Raw genomic sequence first — 21,402 nt, forward strand, 5'->3', positions numbered from 1 at the left:
CTTATATGGATTTTTAGTTCTAATTAATTTTCATTCAGAGGAGTCAAATAGATAAAAATCTTAAGATAGAAGCATATAATTTTCAGTTGCAAGTGTGGTTATCGATTATTTGGGTGTGTGTTTCTGTGTAAAGTGTAGAATTCTGTACCCCCTCTGGGGTCTTTGGGGCCTTCCTGGTCTGTTGTCGCGCAGGCCGGGGGCTCCCGCGCACGCCACCGGGTGATCGCAGACAGCACATTAAATTGCTTTTCACAGCTTATGGATTTTTAGTTCTAATTAATTTTCATTCAGAGGAGTCAAATAGATAAAAATCTTAAGATAGAAGCATATAATTTTCAGTTGCAAGTGTGGTTATCGATTATTTGGGTGTGTGTTTCTGTGTAAAGTGAGTAGAATTCTGATATATCGGATACTGGTATAATTTGAAGTATTTTTATTTTTTGTAGATTTTTACTTTGTAAGACTTCTGACTGAAAAAGTTATTGTATAGAGAGTTGTAGTTGTAAGAATCTGAAAGAAATTTCAGATGTGGAAACCATTCCATTGCAAAATTTGTAATTTCACTTACAATTGAGCTAATTATTAATGGGCACTGAGTGTTTGAATTGAATTGAAATGAGATGAAAACACCATGTACCACCACACTAATGCTGTTATTGTTACAATTACTAGTAGCTCACATTTAATGAATATTAAGTGACAAATATTTTTAAATATGTCTATGTATATTTACACAAGTAATACAATACAATGTTTCATGGATGAAATGTTATAAGGAATATCCTAGAGATACGGAGTATAGTTTGTAACTCTTAAAACCGATTAGAATTCAGTGATGTTTTCTTGAATTTGCATTGTCAGTTCTCTTACTTTCAATGAAATGCAGTAATGCATTTAATAATATTTATATTTTTAAATTTTATGTTGCTTAGGTACTTAATAGTTTTCTTATCTATTTAATGAATATGCCTGTATAGTAAATTCCTGGATTTAACATATATTCCCATTAATATTATTGTTTTAAACCTATTGAAGAATAAAATTTCTTTCATAAGGAAACTATCTTGGGTCCTTCCCCCTTGAAGAGCCAGTAAGATAGTTTGTCTCTCCAGTACCATGGGTTCCTGTTAGTTACTAAAGGTTCAAGTTCATATGATAGGCATGGTGCTTGTTTCTGTACATGAACTTGTAGTTTCCAAAGAAATTTACATATACTGGAATGTTGTTAGTCATAGAAGACTGGACTGAAGAAGGTTAGAGGGACTGAGACTGTGTTGTATTTTAATCATGTGAGTTTTCAGCACATCATTGGCTCCCTTTTCCTTCTCCTCTTTCCATCACTTGATACTGACTGCCTTGTTCCAAATTTTACTTTGAATTACATAATACTATTTATTCTCCACCAGCTGCTGACCTTACATTTCATTCTCAAAAACATTAAGACACACAGCAGGTAGATTTTGATTCTCCAAGTTTCTTGATCCATCTTTTTTCAGAAGGCAGTTGAGATTATAAATAATAAGATATTTTTGTTTTGGTTTTATCAGGTTTTTTGTTGTGTGTGTGTGTGTGTGTGTGTGTGGTACCAGGGATCAAACTCAGGTCCTTGAGCTTGCAAGGCAGGCCACTGAACCGCTGAGTTAAGTCCCCAGCCCTATCAGTTATTTTTTGAATTAGCATTCCCTAAATACATATGTAGATTAGTATTCTAAACAATTCAAAATGTGTTTCTGGCTAATATTTTATTTGAATAGGAAATGGAAAAAATAAACCAAAAAAATTTTACATGATTTATTTGACTTCACTTTTATTTATATAAAAGAAACAGCCCAGCTGTTCTTCCCAAGATTCATGTATTGTGAAATAGGTTTTCTATGGAGAATGTTTGGTCTGTAGACAGTTCCATTTCTAAGTTCTTTTTATATTTTTTATTAGCATTTTCAATAACTTTTTCCATTTAGTTTCTTTTAAAAAAATAAAATGGAAAATAAGCAGTGTATCATTCTGAGAAAAGATGATGTAAAATAATTTCTCATTGTAGTTTTTAGATAACCATATATATGTTAAATGAACTTTATTGGTAATGGGTCATGCTGAGTCCCTAAACAATAATAACTCTGTAGTAATTTTAAAATAAATAATGACTTGGATTTCTGTCTGTAGAAAGATCATCGCTCCTCTTGTAACTCGTCATGGAAAGCTGTGGTCCAACTTCTGGGGAGCATTGAGTCCTGATGGATATTATGCTCGATCTGAAGATTATGTGGATATTGTTCAAGGGAATAGAGTGTAAGCTATGTGATTTAATCTTTGAATGTAAAATACCATAATCTAAAGATGTAATCCTACTAATTTCACTTGATATTTTTTATTTGTCTCTCTCCAATATATCTGTAGGCAGTTTCACTACCTAGAGACCACTTGGAATCCTGAAATACTAATATACTAATATTTTAAAATATTATTTATTAATTTCTAAATTTTAAAGTAAGAATTAGTTTTTTCAGCTTTAATTGAGTTTATTGGTGCATTTTAGGGATATCGTATAGTTACATTCATTGTTGGGGATCTTGTGCCTCTACATAACAGGTCTTGGTTCTTATTTTTTTCCCCTTGTCCCTGCCCTCCCTTCACCCCCTTCTCCCCTCCCCATCTACAAACACTTTATTTCCTTCTTTTCATTATCACACATTTTTTTCTTTTCCATTATTACCCTTCCCCCTACCCACCCCACCTTCCCTACACCTTTAGCCCCTTTCTTCCCATTTCACAATGTCCGTAATCTTACTAGGATCTTACGTATTATAGCTGTTTATTCACACCAGAGAAACTATTTGGTATTTACACGTGTGCCTTATTTATTTCACTTAGGAGTATATCTTCAATATGTATCCAGTTTCCTATGAATGAATCTATTTTCTCATTCTTTATGGCTGAGTAATATTCCATTTTGTAGAAAAACCACATATTCTTTATCCAGTTTCCAACTGAGGGGCAAATGGGCTGTTTCCAAGTTTTAGCTATTACAAACTGTGCTGCTAACAGAATTATTGTGGAAAATATGGAGACATAATACCTTGCTTGCCATGTGCACTCAACTTACAATTGGCAGAAGATTAATACTCCTTAGTTAAAACTTTGGAAAAAGAATTGATTTTAGCTAACTTCTTTAATAACTATGATTAATAAATAGTTGTTTCGATAGCTTTTAGAATAAATAAGCAATAATAACACAGAAAATACAATTATCACATGAGTTTTTTAAAATGTGCAGTAGCTCATCTTTTGATTAAAGGTAAGTTTTTTCACCAATATCTCATTTCCAGTTCTAGTTACTGGGAAAAACACACATGTTACAAAGTGTGCGCATGAGTGATATTTACTTCAGAGACTGTAAATTTATTTATCTTTTAAAACTGAAAAACAGTCATAATGAAATAGTTTTGCTAATACCAGGGAAGAGTAAGGTATGTGGTGAATCAGAATGACTGAGTCATTACATGCTCTCCCTTGGTTTTCAAACATCGCAGCCTAGTTGAAAAGCGTTTGGATGCAGTTCATACCCAAAAGAATGTGCCCTTAAACTTACAAAAAAATTGCACATTTTTTTTGAGTAAGTAAAGAATGTTTTCCTTATGAAAATAACTGGTATAGAAACTTTAAATATAAAAGTTGTAAATGTGATAAATATATTTGTAAATAAAAAATGATAGTTGAAGAAACGTTAAGACCGTAAAAGACTTATTCTGAGATGAGACCATAAGTGATAAGATCTGTGGTCATGGGGATTTAGCTCAGCGGTTCGGTGGCCTGCCTTGCAAGCGCAAGGACCCAAATTCAATCCCCAGTACCAAAAAAAAAAAAAAAATTAGATCTGTGGTCACAACAGAAATGAAGGTTTACAAATATAGGATCGAAACTAGAGAATTTATTTTTGTGAATATATATAACCCTATGATAAAGTGTTGATTTTGATAAGTTTAAAAATTTTTAGAATAGACTTATGGTTGTATGTTATTAATTTTGCTTTAGGAATGGGTGTATTTCTGTCTATTTTCTTGTCATTTTTGTCTAAAGAATAAAGGAAATATAGTACAGGAATTTGATCTAGTAATTAATATAATAATCTATTTCATGTCCAAGAGCTATGAGATTTAATGACATCTTATGACCTATTGATGTGTATATGCATTTTTCTCTTTAAAAGTTTAAATGCCAGCTATAAAATGATCCCTCAAAGTACAGTTTCGTGTACCACTAGTGGCTGTTTTCTGGATTCAGCTGACGTGTTCCATCGTTCTTGAGGTCATTTTCTTTTCGGTTGATCTAATGAGACAAAGTGGTATCCTATTTCTCTTACTGTCTGATACATTTAATTGGTAAAGATCTTCTCTTTTTGTTCTCTCAAAGAGATAGGCATGCTCTGTCATACATGGCTTCTCCTATTCCATCCTCAGAAAATAAGCCATGTTCAGAGGAGGAAGTGTGGGAAAAATGAAGGATAAGTATCTGAAAACACTAAAATACTTCCAGCTATATTTCTTCATCTCTTTCTTTGTCTGCAAAAAATATTTGATATGCTTTAAAGAGAATATAATTTAGTGGGATTTTATGCTGTATTCCTTGGTATGCTAGTAATAGCTGGCTCCTGAGAATAGGGAAATGCCTTGACTTACAGTGTTTACCACTGTCTGTGGCAAGTTTCCCATGTGGACTTAGAACCTAAGTGTTTTTCAGCACTTGCTGTCAGCTCTGGGGAGCCCTGTGAGCCGCCTCTAGCATACCACTTGCTCTGTGTTGTTGTTGTTGCTATCAAAATTTTAACTTCAAATGGGAACATATTCTGTATACTGGAATATTATTCTTTAACTGCAACTGTGACGTGACAGCCAAATAGGATAAGCACATGCCATCTATATTGAATTTGATCAATAGAGATAATGGTTAGTCTTAAATCTCATTTTATGTTCAAACAATCTCATCTATTTGTCAAATACTGTTAAGTGCCTGTTCTGATTCAATGATTGAAATATATATATGTATATAATTTAAACACATACAGTGTATTTTTTTTAAGACAAAAATTTAAATTTTTGTATTTCTATTATTTTGGAATGTCTTTTATTTTCAGAGGCATATGGAATGTCCCATACATAGCTAATGTGTATTTAATTAAAGGAAAAGCACTCCGTTCAGAGATGAATGAAAGGAACTATTTTGTTCGTGACAAATTGGATCCTGATATGGCTCTTTGCCGAAATGCTAGAGAAATGGTAAGCTACACATTGTGGGCTTGCTTACTTTACCAATTGATATGTCATTGTGTTTCGATGCCTTTTTTTTTTTCTAATTTGTAAATACTAGCCAATTTTTTTGGTTCTGTAATGAAAAATTTGGAACAGTTTTGCTGAATAATTTGTCAACATTTACTGGTAGAAATGATTTGAAGTTAGGATGACTCATAGCAGTAGAGTAGATTTGAATAATAAAGGTAAAATTGTTACAAATCAGCTTACTCTTTTAAGAAAACATTTTACTTTCATTTGAAATTCTATAATGAAAATTCATCCTAATTAAAATCACTTAAATGTGGATGGATGATCATAACACATTAGCAGAACACACTTTTGTCCTGAAATCAGTGTCCATATTTTCTTTAACTAAGTGTACCTTATAAATATATTATTGACCTGGCATTCTTGAAAAGCCAGGTTCCTTACTACAAAATTAAGAGAAAACTTGAAATATGTAATATATTTTAGTTTATGTGAAAAAGTAATGATATTTTCCTATTTTATAAATATACATTCAGTATAAAATATAATTGCAGAAAATAATTTATTTTCTAAATGTATAGATATGTTTCTTAAAGCATATTTATATTTTTTTTGGTTTATCAGTGATTGAGGTATATTTTTTTAAAATTTATATAAGCAGTTGTGGTTTTTGTTGAAATCAGAAAAGTTGGCAAGTATTTTCTCCTGAGTTTAACAAGGCATGTGTTCTTTAAATATGTTTGTTTTTCCTACAAATCTGTGTGCATTGTTATTATTGAATATCCTCAGTACCTGTGATTGTATTTTGTGCTCATGTTTGGCTAATTTCACTCAACAGCACCTCCTGGAATGGCCTGTCTTACTCATTTTATTTCTTTATCTTAATTATGTGTCTAATGGTTCTGCTAAGGAATGAGCTTGACGTGTTTGACCTGGGCCTCCCGCTTTCCCCTGTCCCCCCCCCAAAAAAAAAAGGGAAAAAAAGGCTGAAAGGGCTGGAGATGTTTCTTTGTGCTCTAAGCTTTGCTTGTTTTGCATGTTGTCTATGAAGGGCATTTTACAATGTCAGCTTTTCACCAAGAGCTGCTTTCTTTATTTTTATTTTTAACCAAAGAATACCTGAGAAAGTGGGTGTGCAGGTCAACTTACCCAGTGCTTCTCTTTAATTTTAGACTTTACAAAGGGAAAAAGACTCCCCTACTCCGGAAACATTCCAAATGCTCATCCCCCCAAAGGTGTTATTTTTATTTATTTTTGCTTATGTAATTAATGATAGATATGGTATATTGCCTAACCTAATGTATTTTTAGGAGTCTTTGCATTTAGATTGATACAAAATTGGTATTCATAGGTTAATAATTTGTATATGTTCCAGTCTTTAATGTGTGATTTTGGAGGGGGAACATTTGTCTACACTTGGGTCATGGAGCTGATTACATTTTATGATTGACAGGTAGGGAAGTTAAATCTAAGTCACTTTCATTTATATAGGTTTTTTGTTGTTGTTTTTGGTTTTGGTTTTGTTTTTTTGTAGGGGAGGGGAAAAAAGACAAGAGTAGGTATAAAGTACATCTTGATTAAAGGTGAGATTTCGGCCTTGCTACTGAGGGGATGGAGGAAGTGAAGCAGGAGCATTGTGAGTTCCAGGCATCCTGGGCAATATAACTGAGTCCTTGTCTCAAAATAAAAGAGGCCCTTGGTTCAGTCCCTACTCTGCCTCACACAGACACACACAGGCACACACGCACACACACAAGATAGAGTGGGGGAGAGAACAGAGAGAAAGGGAGAGGAAGGGAGGTAAGGGAAAGAGGAGAGGTTTGAGGACTTCGTTTTGTTCATTGACTCTACCGTTAAAACACGTTTGAGAAACATTCTTGGCTCAGCCCCCTCCCCCACTGATAGTAAAAGAGACACAGAGAAGCAAGTACAGACATAAAGAGATTTGGGTACCTTTCTTTGTGTTTTTAACTTTTACCATTAAAACAGGTACAAGAAACATTCTTGCTTCAATTTTGTTTGACACATTTACTTTATTTGAATTAAAGATAATGAGACTGGATTTTCTTTTTTTAGCTGCCTTAAAAATGTGTGACTAATTTCTATGCTTAGTCTTTAAACCGTAGAACAATAAAAGGTGAAGTACACCAATGAAATAATACCTTTGGATTCTTGTTTTTAAAAACATATGTTGTCTTCTTTGAAAGGGGAAGAAGCCAAAAGAAGCTATAATTCATGGTACTTTGGTGTCTCAAAAATATTTCTGCTTTCCAACAGGATTTTTTTTTTTTCCAGAATTCCACATCTAGGATCAGTGAGAAAGGGACAAAAACAATCTATTCTTCTTTTTCTTTTTTTCAGTTGAGTGTCAGTGCCACCTATTAATATTGTGTGATGTCAGAATTTATAATAATTTTTTTAAAACTTGTAATTGTGTATATTTTATAGAAAAATTAAAATGCATGTTCATAAATAAAATAAAAATGTTGAAATCAATATGTTTTCTATGGCTAAATTTATTTGTTACAGTTTCCTATAAGATTAATACTATTATTCTTTGGCATATAGGGTATGTTTATGTACATTTCTAACAGACATGATTTTGGACGACTCTTATCAACTGCTAATTATAATACTTCTCATTATAATAATGACCTCTGGCAGATATTTGAAAATCCTGTGGTATGTGTTTTATGTTCAACTTCTTTTGTTACTTATTTCCTATAATTGTAAGGATATAAATCAGTTGAGTAGTAACATGAAAATGAGATTAGAGGCTTTTAAAAAGACAGTTGTGCTAAATGATGGATAGAGTAGATCTGAAATTGACTAAGGTTGTTTATATTAAGACATATATTAGGTGTGAAGAAGGAAATTAATTTCTTTATTTTCTCCCAATGTTTTTGTCTAATGTATTAAAAAATAACATCCAAATTTTCATTAAAATTTGAAAAAAGTTTACAAATAGTTCATGTATGATGACATTTTGATTTCATGAAAATTCAAGCAGTTAGGAAAATACTTTATCACTTTTATAAATTTTTTTGTTTCAGTTATATGAAAATAGAAAAATTCAGAGTAAACTAATTCAGGATAAAAAAAATTTCAAAGCACATACTGGGTTTAAAAAAAATTGATGTAAGATACTAATTAGCTCCTTTTTCTTTTGCAAATGTATCTTTCCTTTAGTAAAGTTGGCATTTACAGAAGGGAAAATACTCTGTTACACTGCCACTTGTTTCCCTCTGCCAACAGTAAAAATTTTAAATTACAAAGAGTCAGTTCACCTGATGAGACTTTTTTTTTTTTACAGGAGCAGCAGAATCCAGAAATAGTAAACTTAATAGTCTGAAATATTCTTGTTCAATAGAAAAACACTGCCTGTTGATATTTTGGTATTTTAAAAATACTTCAGTCCCATTTTAGCTATATATCTTCATCTTCCACAGGAATAGAATTAAAAAGCTTTTTGTGGTCAAAGCAAAAGTATATATTTTACTTGGGCACTGAACTTCTTTCTATTCTGAGAGAATTACTTGGCTTCTTGAATAATATCAGGGTCCTAGCAAAGTGTCCTAAATTATATTCTGAGCTGTAGACATTTATGAAAATATTCAAGTCTTTGAATTCAAGAGTAGTGAGATAAAAACATAAGGATTGAGTAGGAATTACTTTCTTTCCCTGGCTTTGAGGAATTAGTTCTTTGATAAATCAATCTGATCGATAGCTCATGCCAAAATATTTAGCAGTTTTCCAGTGTCATAATTGTTAAGAAATTTGTTGTCCGAGTTTTCTTAGAGACTTAAGGAGTCTAAAATGAAAAAGTTAATATTAATTCTAGATTGCAAAATCCTAGAAACTTCTTTAATTTCAAAAAAAGTACATAAGAAAAAATAGTATGAAGATAAAATGTTATGGATAAGTTTTTTTCATAATTTAGAATAAAATAAACAGTAGAAGAAATAATGAAATAACACAAATTAATCCCCATAAATATATACTGTATATAAATGATATTCCTTTTAAGAATCTGAAGATAGTTTTGGTTTTTCCACAAAAAAAGTAGCCTTCGATTGGGAATGTGACTTAGTGGTAGAGTGCTTGCTTAGCATTGTTTGACTCCCTAGCACTAAAAAATTTCTATAAACATGTAAATCTAAACTTATAAATTAATATGCCATAAATCATCAGCTCTCTGAAATCCAGCCTCAAAGATTTATTTCAGACAATTGTCTTTTAAAGCATATTTGGATTGGGGTTATTTATTTTGAGTCTGTGCCTCATCTCTTTTCCTTTTGGCTTCAAATATTTTCTAATTATAATGAAAAAATTAATAATTTGTTAAATGTACTAAATACATTAAAAAAGATATGGGATATTTAAATAAAGTTATTTAAATCACTTCAAATTTTACTGTATGCCTTCTTAATACTGGGTTTTTAAATAAAGCATTTGATCTAGAAACAGGATTTCTTAGCTAATATTGAGGAAAGAATGAGACATCTTCATCTGTGGTTTATGAGTCACAGAATAAGGTCCAAGAGAATAAGGTTCATAAAGTAGCATAAAAAGTAACTGTTTTAAACATTAAGGCCCTAATTCTTGATGTTGTTGAGTAATATATGTGAACGTATTTCTAACCCCAGCATGAAGCTTTAATAAATATTAAAAATTAAAGAGAAAGCAGAAATTTTAAATTCATTTAACAAATATTTTTAGTGTGTCTCTAAAGAAATATAAACATGACTCTATTGATTCACTTATTTTTACTATTGTTGGTAGGATTTTGATCCTTATTTTTCACTTTCAAGCATCTGCACTTAATTACTCTTGAGTAATGCATAAAATGAAGCTGGCAGATACAGTCATTATAAGATGGTTCAAGTTATAATATCCTAAGGCATAAAATATTATACATCAAAATTTTGTGAGTTTTAGTGTATAGCTCAGTGGTAGAGTGTTTTTCTGGCCTACTCAAGGTCCTGAATTCAATACTGGAAAAAAAAAATGTGTTTCCTAGAATGATGTATATCAGTATACAGAATCAGGAAAAGAGTAAAATATAAACTAGTTTATAAAATTTCTATTTTGTTTTCTACACAGTCATTGATAAATTATTTAACTTCTAAAATGTGTATACTTCATATTTAGCAGTATTTAGTAAATATATTTGCTTTAATATGTACAACTATTTCTTTGGTAGGACTGGAAGGAAAAGTATATAAACCGTGATTATTCAAAGATATTCACTGAAAATATAGTTGAGCAGGTTTGTATTAATAATTATTAAGCTCTCTTGGACATTTTTGTTATATTTTTCAGAAGAAAATATTCAATACTACTTTAATGGAAAATGTTGTGAAATGAGAGAAATTATACTACAGATAAAATTTGTATAGGTTACTTAAGGCCAATTATGGCCTTAAGGCTTATACGGTTATAAAAATGGAGAATACCAATTATTTTAAGATCATAGTTTTCTTAAAAATTTGTTCTTGTCATAGTTTTCTAAAAGCATTAAAGGAGACATTGACATTTCTGATGTAGATCTCTTTCCAAGAAAGTATATCGGAGATATGGGCTCTTTGGGAACAATCTTTTCTTAGACAAACCTTTCAAAAAATGAACTCAGATAAATTTTCAATACTATTGTCATACTCGGTTCTCAAAAATGTAAGGTATCTTCAATTCTGAGATGCACATTTTTTATGTATCATTAGAAAGAAAAAATACTCTCAAACTGTGATATTATTCACTTGAAATTTTCATAAAGTTATTTTAAACCAAGACACAGATGTTATTATGTCTTCTCATGGTGGCACCATGTTTTATAGCCTTGTCCAGATGTCTTTTGGTTTCCTGTATTTTCTGAAAAAGCCTGTGATGAACTGGTTGAAGAAATGGAGCATTATGGCCAGTGGTCTGGGGGAAAACATCATGTAAGTTATAATTTCACGAAAAGAACTAAAATGTGTGTGTGTGTGTGTGTACTTCAGGTGGGTAGGGGTGGCTATTCAGTCAATTCAGAAAAGATGTCTTTTTCTCACACATTTCTGAGTCCTTCACCTAAATGAATTGGCTGCCCCAGGTTATCAGTCTAATTTTATTGCTACTTAGTCTCTAATGCTTAATTCAGTTATCTGTCTGGGCCCTAGTTTCATTTACGTTTTCTGTTACACCATGTGATACCTAAGTGCCAGTGGTTGTAGTTAGGTAAAACAAGCCTTTCCTGATTAATACCAGCTTTTCTTCAAGCCACTTTATTTTCTGCATTTTCACAGTAAGCTGTAGTGAAAATACTAAGAAAAACTTTACCTGATTGACCATCAGAACTCTTTTTTTGTGTAAGTCTAGGAAAGAGATCTGTTTAGAATGAGTTTGATGTAATTCTGGTTTGCTTTTGTATTCAGTTACAAAGACTTGGCAGAAAGTATTGCTGCTGTTGGTTCCATGTGTTTGTTTTCCTGAGCCTGTAGATGCCAGCTCCTGTGAGGAACATCACAGGAAAAATTTGTTTTCAATACTTGATCATTCAGAGAAAAATAGGTGGAGTCTATGCTCACCAACAACTAGAACCAGAGGGTCATGTTTTAAAAACATTTTGTATGTGAGTGGGAGATAAGGGATTGAAAAGTCAGCTTTATTTACTTTAAACTTAAGTCTCCCATGTAAGTTTAAGAAGTAAAGGAGCCCACTGACTGCAACGTTTTGTGTCCTCATTGATGAATTTCCAAAGCTGTCTCTATTTTGATCATTTTATAATAAAGCAAATGGTATACCTTAATTGAACAAGTGTTATTTTTATTGTCTATTATGAGCTGTGCTTGAAAAATGCCAAGTAATGTAAATTAATTGCACAGGACTAGATTTTATGATGCATTAATACTGTTTCTAGGACAGCCGTATATCTGGTGGTTATGAAAATGTCCCAACTGATGATATCCACATGAAGCAAATTGATCTGGAGAATGTATGGCTTCATTTTATACGGGAGTTCATTGCACCGGTTACACTGAAGGTCTTTGCAGGCTATTATACAAAGGTAGTAATACTGCTCTCAACCCTCCTAGCAATTTCTACAAAAGTATAGATGTTTTAAGCAAGTATACTGACTTACTTTTTAATTTTTTTAGGGGTTTGCGTTATTGAATTTTGTAGTAAAATACTCTCCTGATAGGCAGCGGTCACTTCGTCCTCATCATGATGCTTCCACATTTACCATCAACATTGCCCTCAACAGTGTGGGAGAAGATTTTCAGGTAATTAGAACTTACATGTTTAGATTTTTCAGGAGAAATATAGTATGATTAAAAGGGTTTTGCCTAGTTTCCTTTTTAGAGTCTACTTAGATTTAAATTTTGTTACTGATTTAAAAATTGAAAATAGTGAGCTGATACATTTGTTTGTTTTAACATTTTAGGGAGGTGGATGTAAATTTTTAAGGTACAATTGCTCTATTGAATCACCAAGAAAAGGCTGGAGCTTCATGCATCCTGGGAGACTTACACATTTGCATGAAGGACTTCCTGTTAAAAATGGAACAAGATACATTGCAGTGTCATTTATAGATCCTTAAATTATTTACTTTCCATTGAATTGAATTTTCTTTTGGAATGGGTGACTGACATGAGCATGGCTTTGAAGTTGTGCTCAAGAAGACGAGAGGAATATTTAAATAACTTCAGAACAGAACAACTTCGCTTTGGACCAAACATTTGAAAACTTTATAAAAAATTTTTTGATGTTTCTTAATGTCTGCTCTGAGCCTTAAAACAGTTTGAAGAAGAAAAGAAAGAAAAAAGTACAAGAAAATACTTATTTCTGTGCTTTTCTCTCTCTAAGAATAGTGATAGTTTTCTGAGTTTTTGTTTCACATTGATAAAATATTCAGGTATAAGTGTACAAGTAATTAGCCTAATAATATTTTCTTATTTAAAAAAGCCTGAGAAGAATTTTATTTATTAACATGCAACGTAAATGTAGAAAGATGGATATAAATGAAAACTGGCAAGTTTAAAGATGGATATAAATGAAAACTGGCAAGTTTTGAATGCTTGGAAATCTGATTCTAACTGAATTTGAATGTCATTATGTCAGTACCCCCTGTGCAGTCTCTTTTATGGTGTTTACCAGGGGACATAGAGAAAAGATTGTTACACAATATTTTCCCCCAAGAAATATAGTATAAATGTGATCAAGGATCTATATCATTCAAATAATTTTAGCTAGAATGTTAGATGATTTTTTGGTTTGTAATAAATAGTAAATTTTAAGTTCCTTCAGATGAACCTTCCAAAGTGAATTACACTCAGTCATAATACATGTAAGAAAGCTTAACAACATGTTTTGTTCTTCAGTTCAAGTGTTCTTAAGTCAAAACAGGGTTTTGTTTGATTTCTTTTTTATTTAATTGTAGAATTGGCAAAAAGTTTCATTGAGACTAAGTGCATTTTATAACTCTCAAAAAACCCTTTACCTACTTGAATTTTATATCAGAAAAATAAAGTTTTTGAGCCTTGTTTTCTCCTTTTGTTCTTTATCTCCCTCTTTTCTTTTTATGTGAGGGTTATTCAATTGCTCATTTTTTTTTTCTCTTCTGGAAATATCTCTTTTTTATCTTTTGTAGGCTCTTTATTATTTTTCCTCTACCTGCTTTTTAAGAAAACTTCCCACCAAAAATAAAAATTGTTGAATTCATTTTTTGCCATCTCTCTGAATAAGATCTAAATGTCCTTATTGTACCTACTGTTTTTAATTTAAAGGTTAAACTTGAAGTTTTTAATCATGGTGCCGTAATTCATTTTTCTAACACTATGTGTTAAAAATGTTTGATAAATAAAATAATTTAAAAATAAACATATGTCATTTTCTTTACTAATTTATTTTTAGAGGTGAATATAAATGGAATTGCCGAAAGAAGATCTGAATTTAAAGTCTAATGTTTTCATTTTATTAGATTAATATGGCAAAGTGTATTTTTAAATTATAAATTTATAGTGAGTAGGGGTTTGATCTAACTCATTTTACAAGTAAAGACATAGAATACACACAGTTCTTACTTACATATATGCACTGTACATTTCTTTAGTGGTGTCTTTTGTGTCTCTGCTCTGACTGTTGTTCCAGGTACTGAGGATGTAATGATGAAAAAAATGCTACTGGCACTGGGAGATGGAGTTAGGAATAAGGAAGTTGAGTTCTATTTCTTCTCTCTTTGGTGCACCCATCAATTTCCACCCATCAACTTGGTTGAGGAAACTTTAGTAATGATTTGGGAGTTATATTATTGTATTTCAGGGATAGCATTCAAAATATGTTGCAACTTGTATGGCCTGGATGCCAAGCCAACACAAGTTCTGGGTATAAAACAAATGGAGTTCTTCCAGTGCAAACCCCTCAATGTCCCTTGTGGTATAGTACAGATGAAAAATATCTATCAGATACTACTTCTTAGTTGTGGTGTAAGAGCTGTGCTGGAAAGATACAGTGAATGTTGGAAGACCAGATGTCACATGATGGTTGATCCGCTGAATAAGGTAGATGAGGATACACAAAAAATGTGTTTACAAATGTGCAGCTGGATGGCAGTTGGCAACTTCAGTCACCATGGTTTTGATTACACCTCATAAAAACACTATAGCGGACTTCGCAGAACTGCCAGAAAGTAGTGAGAACAATAGGGAAAGTGTGTTTGAAAGTGAAGGGAACTATTTTGAAGGGGATTGATCACAATGCATCTACTGTAAATTAATTTTTTATTTCAACTTTTAACATGCGCAGAACATTGGTCATTCCTCCTACACTGGTGGTCACCTGGTGTATCATTTGTTTTTTCATGGAGTTTATTGGTCCATTTTAGGTATACAGTGCAGTTACATTCATCATTGGGATCTTGTACCTTTACATGACAGGTCTTGGTTCTCATTTTTTCCCCTTGTCCCTGCCCTCCCTTCACCCCTCCACCCTTCCTTATTTACAAAGACTTTGTTACCATTTTTTCCTTTTCTCATATTTACTTTTCCCTTCTTTCCTTTCCCCTACTCCTCCCACTTCCCTTCCCTATAATTTTTCATATATTTATTTGCTGCTCCTTTAGTCCTTTTCTTCCTATTTCACATTATCAGTTGTAGTATTTGAACCTTATTTACACTTTTAGTTTTTCACAACAGAGAAACTATTCCGTATTTGCACATGTGTGTCTTATTTATTTCACTTAAGAGTATGGCCTCAATATGCATCCATTTTCCTATGAATGATTTTAGTTTCTCATTCTTTATGGCTGAGTAGTACTACTCCACAATTTATAGAAAAACCACGACTTCCTTCTCCAGTCTCCACTTGATGGGAAATTGGACTGTTTCCAAGTTTTAGCTATTACAAACAGTACCACTACAAACATAGGTGTGCATATATCAGTGCGGTATGATTCTTTTAATTCTTTTGGAAATATGCCCAGCAGAGGGATAGATGGGTCAAATGGGACCTCTAATCCTAGTTTTTTGAGGTATCTCCATATTGATTTCCATTGCACCAGTCTACACTCCCACCAACAGTGGAGGATTCATTTCTCCCCACACCCATGCCAGCATTTGTTATTGGTTGATTTTTTGATAGCAGCCATTCATTTTGCGGTGAGGTGGAATTTCAGTGTTGTTTTCATCTGCATCTTTCGAATAACCAATTATGTTGAACAATTTTTCATATATTTATTTGCTGCTTTTTTAATCTTAGAAATGTCTATTCATTTCAGATGCCCATTTTTAATTAGGTCTTCATATTTGGGGGTCTGATTTTTTTAGTTCTTCATGTATTCTAGATAGTATTTTTTCCCACATTGCACGTTGTCAGATCTGTTGGTTTCTCTTGCAGTACAGAAGCTTTTCAATAAGTTTGTTGATTCTTTGTGCTAGTTCTTGTGCTACTTCTTGTGCTACTTAGTATTTTTTCATAAAGTCTTTTTCTATGCCAATATCTTCCAGAGCTCTACCTATCTTCTAGCAAGTTTGGTGTTTCTGTTTTAATATTTATACCTTTAATCCACTTCAATTTTAGTTTACTGCATTGTGAAAGGTAGGGTTTAGTTTTAATCTTTGGCAGGTTGAAATCCAGGTTTTCCAACATAATTTATTGAAGAGTTTATCTTTCCTCCAGTGAGGATGGTTGGGTCCTTTGTCAAAGATGAGGGAGCCAAGTCTGGAGTTGTTTCTGTATCTTCTGATCTATTCCACTGATCCTCAGGCTATTTTCTTTGCCGGTACCATGCTATTTATATCACAGTGGATTTGTAGTATAGTTTCAAATTGGGGATTGTGATACCTCCTGTCATGTGTCTTTTGCCTAGCATGGCTTTTGCTATTCTAGGTCTTTTCTGGTTCCAAATGAATTTTTGGATTGTTTTCTCTAGTTCTCTGAAATATACTGTTGGAATTTCAATCTGGATTGCATTGAGTCTGTATAGCCATTGTAGAAGTATGGCCATTTTCACTATATTGGCTCTTCTACCCAAGAGCAAAGGATGTATTTTCATTTTCTTATATCCTCTTCAATTTTTTTTCAGAGTGCTATAGTTTTCAATGTAGATAGAGGTTGTCTCCTTAGATTGATTCTTAGATACTTAATTTTTTGGATGCTTCTGTGAAAGCATTTGTTTCCCTAATTTCTCTCTAAGTGAGCCTGTTATGTGTACAAGGCTATTGATTTTTGTGTGTTGAGATTATATCCAGCTACTCTAATGAGTCTGTGAATTAAGTCTAGAATTCTTTTGGCAGATTTTTGGAGGGTTTTCTATGTAGAGTATCACATCGGCAGCAAATAAGAACAGTTTAACTTCTTCCTTTCCTATCTTTATTGCTTTAATTTCTTTCTCTTGTCTAATATCTATGACTAATGTTTCCAGAACTATATTGAACAGAAGTGGTGATATTGGGCATCCTTGTCTTGTTCCTGGTTTCAGCATGAATGTTTTCAGTATTGACTATTCAATATGATGTTTGCTGTTTGTCTTTTGTAGATAGCCTTTATCAAGTTGAGAAAAAGACCATCTATTTTAATTTTCTGCAGTGTTTTTATCATGAGTGGGTATGGAATTTGGTCAAATCCTTTTTCTATATCTATTGAGATGCTCAAATGATTTTGGTCCTTGACTCTGTTAATATAGTGTATTATATTTATTTATTTATATATATTCAACCATTCTTGCATTCCTGGAATAAATCCAACTTGGTTGGTGTGTAAGACCTTCTTGATGACCCTCAGTATTCTGTTTTCCAGTAACCTACTGAGGATTTTTGCATCTATGTTCATTAGGGAGATTGGCCTGTACTTCCCTTTTTGGTTGGGTCTTTCCTTGGTTTTGGAATCAAAGTAATACTTGCTTCCAGGAATTATTTTGGAAATATTGCTTCCCTTTCAATTTCATTGAAGCGTTTCATGAGTAGTGGCAGTAGTTCTCTAAATGTCATGTAGAATTCAGCATTGAAGCCATCAGGAACTGGGCTTTTCTTTGTTGGTAAATTTTTAGTTATATATTCAATTTCACTGATTGTATTTGGGGACTTTAAATTTTTTTATCTTCTTCAACTTTGGTAATTCATATATATCTAGAAATATGTCCATTTCTTGTCTTCTCCATTTTATTAGAGTATAGGTTCTAGAAGTAGGTATTGATGAGCCTCTGGATTTCTCCTGGATCTGCTGTGACTTCGCATTTTTCATTCCTAATTGAATGCATTTGAGCCTTTTCTTTCCTTTTTTAGATAAGGTTGACTAAGGGTTTATCAATTTTATTTATTCTTTCAAAATACCATCTCTGATTTTTTTTATCATTCTCTTAGTCTCCATTGTATTGATTTCTGCTCTGATATTTATAATTTCTTCTTGTATGAGCTTTGGCTTTCTCTTGCTCTTGTTTTTCTAGAAGCTTAAGATTCAGCATTAGGTTGTTTATTTGAGCTTGCTCCATTTTCCCAGTGTGGGCATTCACAATTATAAATTCCCCCCTCATAGAACTGCTTTCATTTTGTCCCATAGATTCCTGTATGTTGTAGTGGCATTATCACTTATTTGTAAAAATGGATTAATTTCTTATTTAGCTTTCTCTGTGAACCACTGGTTGTTCAGGAGAGTGTTGTCTAATTTCCATGTGTTTGTGAAGTTCTTGTGGTTTCTTATGCTATTGTCATCCTTTCCTATTGGATTGTAACCTTTACAAGGATGTAGTGACCTTCTTTGTCTCTCAATTAATTTTGGTTTGAAATTTAGTTTGTTTGCAAATAAGAGCTACCACTGCTCTTTTCCAGGTTCCTGTTGCATGGAGAACTGCTTTCATTCCTTTTACTTTCAGTGTATGAGTTTCTTTTTGAACTAGGTGAATTTCTTTTATACAACATATTGTTGGAACTTGCTTCTTAATCCATTCTGCCAGTTTGTTTCTTTTGATTGGTGAATGGAGGCCATGAAAATTGATGGTAATTATTGATATGTATTGGCTTTTTTTTGTCATGTTATTGTCTTCTTGTTGGCTATTTTTAAATTTTCCCCCCTCTCCCTTTCATTTCTTGAACTGCCTGATGAAATATTTTGATTGGCTTTGTTGGGCCTCATGGAGTTGTGACCTTCATTGTCTTTTACTGGGATATTGTTTAAAATTGTTTGGAGTACTGGTTTGGTATTCATGAAGTTCCTCAGGTGTTCTTTGTCATGGAAGTATTCCCCATAAGTTTTGAAACATAGCTTTGCAGGATACATCAGTGTAGGTTTGAGGTTGTTTTCTTTCAGGGCTTGAAAAATCTCACTTCAGGCTCTCCTGGACTTGAGGGTTTGTGTTGAAAAGTCTGCTGTGATTCTGATGGGTTTTCTTTGCATGTGATTTGTTTTTCTCCAACTGCTTGTAGTATTTTGTCCTTCTGCTTGGTTCCTGGGATCTCAATTATTATGTCTATGTGTAGATTTTTTTAATCATGGCTAGTTAGAGTCCTGTATGCCTCACTTATCTTTATGTCAAATTCTTTTGCTCTCTTTTGAAGTTTTCTGTCATTAATTCTGTATGTCATTTGTACTTTCTCCTTCTTTTTCTTGGACTCCTATCAGTTTTATATTATTCTTTTTTGCATCATCTAGGGGCTTTTGAATTGACTTCTCCTGGTCCCTTACTATTTTTAAGAGATCTCTTTTTTCGTGTCATTCTGGCAGGTATATGTGATATTCTTCAGATTGGCTCAGTCTGTTGTGTATACTTTCAGTAGAGTTTTTTATCTCCTGGATATCTGTTTGAATCTTCTTTATGGATTGATTCCTATTTCTTTCCTATGTTGGGAATTCATGGTTTTCATATCTTTCCTATGTTGGGCATTGATGGCTTCTATCATATTCCTTAACTCATCTAATTTTTTTCTGTTTCTGTTCTAGAATCTCTTATGTCTTTAATTCTGCTCACCATCTCTGTAGTTGTCTGTGAAATTATTTCTGTTTTGTATTTCTCTGGAACCTCATTCATCTGTTTTGTTACTTCCTGAGCTACCAGTTCAGGTGTGTCCCCATGTGATTGATTGTCAGACTTTCCCACCTCATTTCCCCCAGAATTTGCCTGGAAATCAGTGTTTGTGCCTTGCTTAAATATCTTCTCATTTCTCCTTTTGTTGTTAGTAGTGTCCTTGGTTTAGTTCCTGGGTTAATACTTCAATCTTCCAAATGTAGCTGTTCTTTAGGTTTTGAGAATCTAATGCCTTTGAGTCAGTCTCATTTTCATTATACCAGGAAGGACAATTGATTAGATCAATCACAACACCTTAGCCCATGTGATGCAATCAGCAACACAATAGCATGAAGCACAGCTTAGGAAATGGAAATTTGTGGTAGTTATTAATCTGTCACCTTTAACCATGTGAATTACAATTGAGGACCAGCCCCAAATGTTTATAGTGAATCAACTCATATAGCAACTTTACCCTTTAGGATGGGGACTTAGAAGGAGTTGGGCAGAGAGGGATAGTTAGAAAGATAGAGGAAAGTTAAAAAGCCAGAAGATACAGGAAGATCACTGCAAATTCTAGGAAACTGTTGTAGAGAAGAGATAAAGACAATGGAAGAACAAAGGTAAGAATATCACAATGAAACATCAATAGGGAACTAGAAACTACTCGCTTTCCTTTGAAACTAATGATAAGAAAAATCCTAACTAGGGCAAGAACAGGAAAAAAAGATGAATAATCTGGGAGAGGGAGAGAGTGAGTGTGAAACAAAAGAGAAAAGTGAGAAAAGGAATTTGAAAAGTAGAAAAAAATTAAAAATAAGGAAAAGAAAATAGTTTTAAAAATAAAAGTGAAGGGTCTTCAGGGTTCGTCTGTTTCACAATAGACAATGTGAACAGCAGTGTGCAGATGGGAGTCAATTAGTCTCAGCAAGCCAATGGCAGTCCCCTGAGATTCAGGCTGATTTCTGGCTGCAAGGCTCAAGTTGCGCTTCCTGACCTCCTGCAGGATTGAACTCTGCAAGGTTCTACTGCAGGTTCCAGCTGCCCTTCCCCTGAGAATAGTCCAAGTTCTGAGAGGTGCTGATCCCTCTAACTTAGCAAATATGGTGGTCTGTTGTGCCTTTATTACAGAGATTGTCTTCACTTTTTTAGTAGGCTTCAGTTTCCATCAAGGAGCCAAAGAGAGGCCCTCTTTCTGTTCACTTCTGCTCTATCATCTAGAGCTCAGGACAATGGCCTTTATGACCCCTTGTACCTCTTCCATGTGGCTCCAGGTACCAGCACAACCAGGAGGCCGGAGGCAGAGGGGATGGGGGCAGGGGCAGGTGTTGGCATGGTGCTGTGGGGCTTCACTCCTCACCAGTCTGTGCTGCTGTATTTCTAGAAATTGGATCAAGGCACTTGACTGAGCACAACTTTCTATCTTCCCTTGTATCTCAGATTCCATGGTATAATATAAAATATACTTTTTAAAAGAAAGATTCATAATCAGAAAACTCCCATCGTATATTAGAAAACTGAAATCATGGAAAACAAAAAGAATTAGGATGGATAGAGAAAACTGCAGCTTGAAGCAGGCTCAGCTTGATCCAGGAACTACCTTTATGGTATTCATTTATTTTTCTGGAATATCAAAGCTTTCAAATGAATTATGTA

At 33.2% G+C, this 21,402-nt stretch overlaps 1 protein-coding gene across 1 annotated transcript in view; it reads left to right on the forward strand.

The window, feature by feature from the left end:
- Plod2 (procollagen-lysine,2-oxoglutarate 5-dioxygenase 2) overlaps window positions 1-13,765 on the forward strand; it is a 59,102-nt gene extending 45,337 nt beyond the window's left edge. Inside the window, exons 11-19 of the mRNA XM_033759688.1 lie at window positions 2,164-2,289; window positions 5,132-5,273; window positions 6,449-6,511; window positions 7,845-7,958; window positions 10,480-10,545; window positions 11,111-11,215; window positions 12,172-12,318; window positions 12,410-12,535; window positions 12,697-13,765. Of these exons, the coding sequence (XP_033615579.1) occupies window positions 2,164-2,289; window positions 5,132-5,273; window positions 6,449-6,511; window positions 7,845-7,958; window positions 10,480-10,545; window positions 11,111-11,215; window positions 12,172-12,318; window positions 12,410-12,535; window positions 12,697-12,852 (1,045 nt within the window). The 3' untranslated portion in view covers window positions 12,853-13,765. The remainder of the gene's footprint in view (window positions 1-2,163; window positions 2,290-5,131; window positions 5,274-6,448; window positions 6,512-7,844; window positions 7,959-10,479; window positions 10,546-11,110; window positions 11,216-12,171; window positions 12,319-12,409; window positions 12,536-12,696) is intronic.
- The last annotated feature ends 7,637 nt before the right edge of the window (window positions 13,766-21,402 follow it).

This window comes from Fukomys damarensis, unplaced genomic scaffold (genome assembly GCF_012274545.1).
Source record: "Fukomys damarensis isolate Sample0158 unplaced genomic scaffold, DMR_v1.0_HiC HiC_scaffold_37, whole genome shotgun sequence".
In the NCBI taxonomy this organism is placed as follows: domain Eukaryota; kingdom Metazoa; phylum Chordata; class Mammalia; order Rodentia; family Bathyergidae; genus Fukomys; species Fukomys damarensis.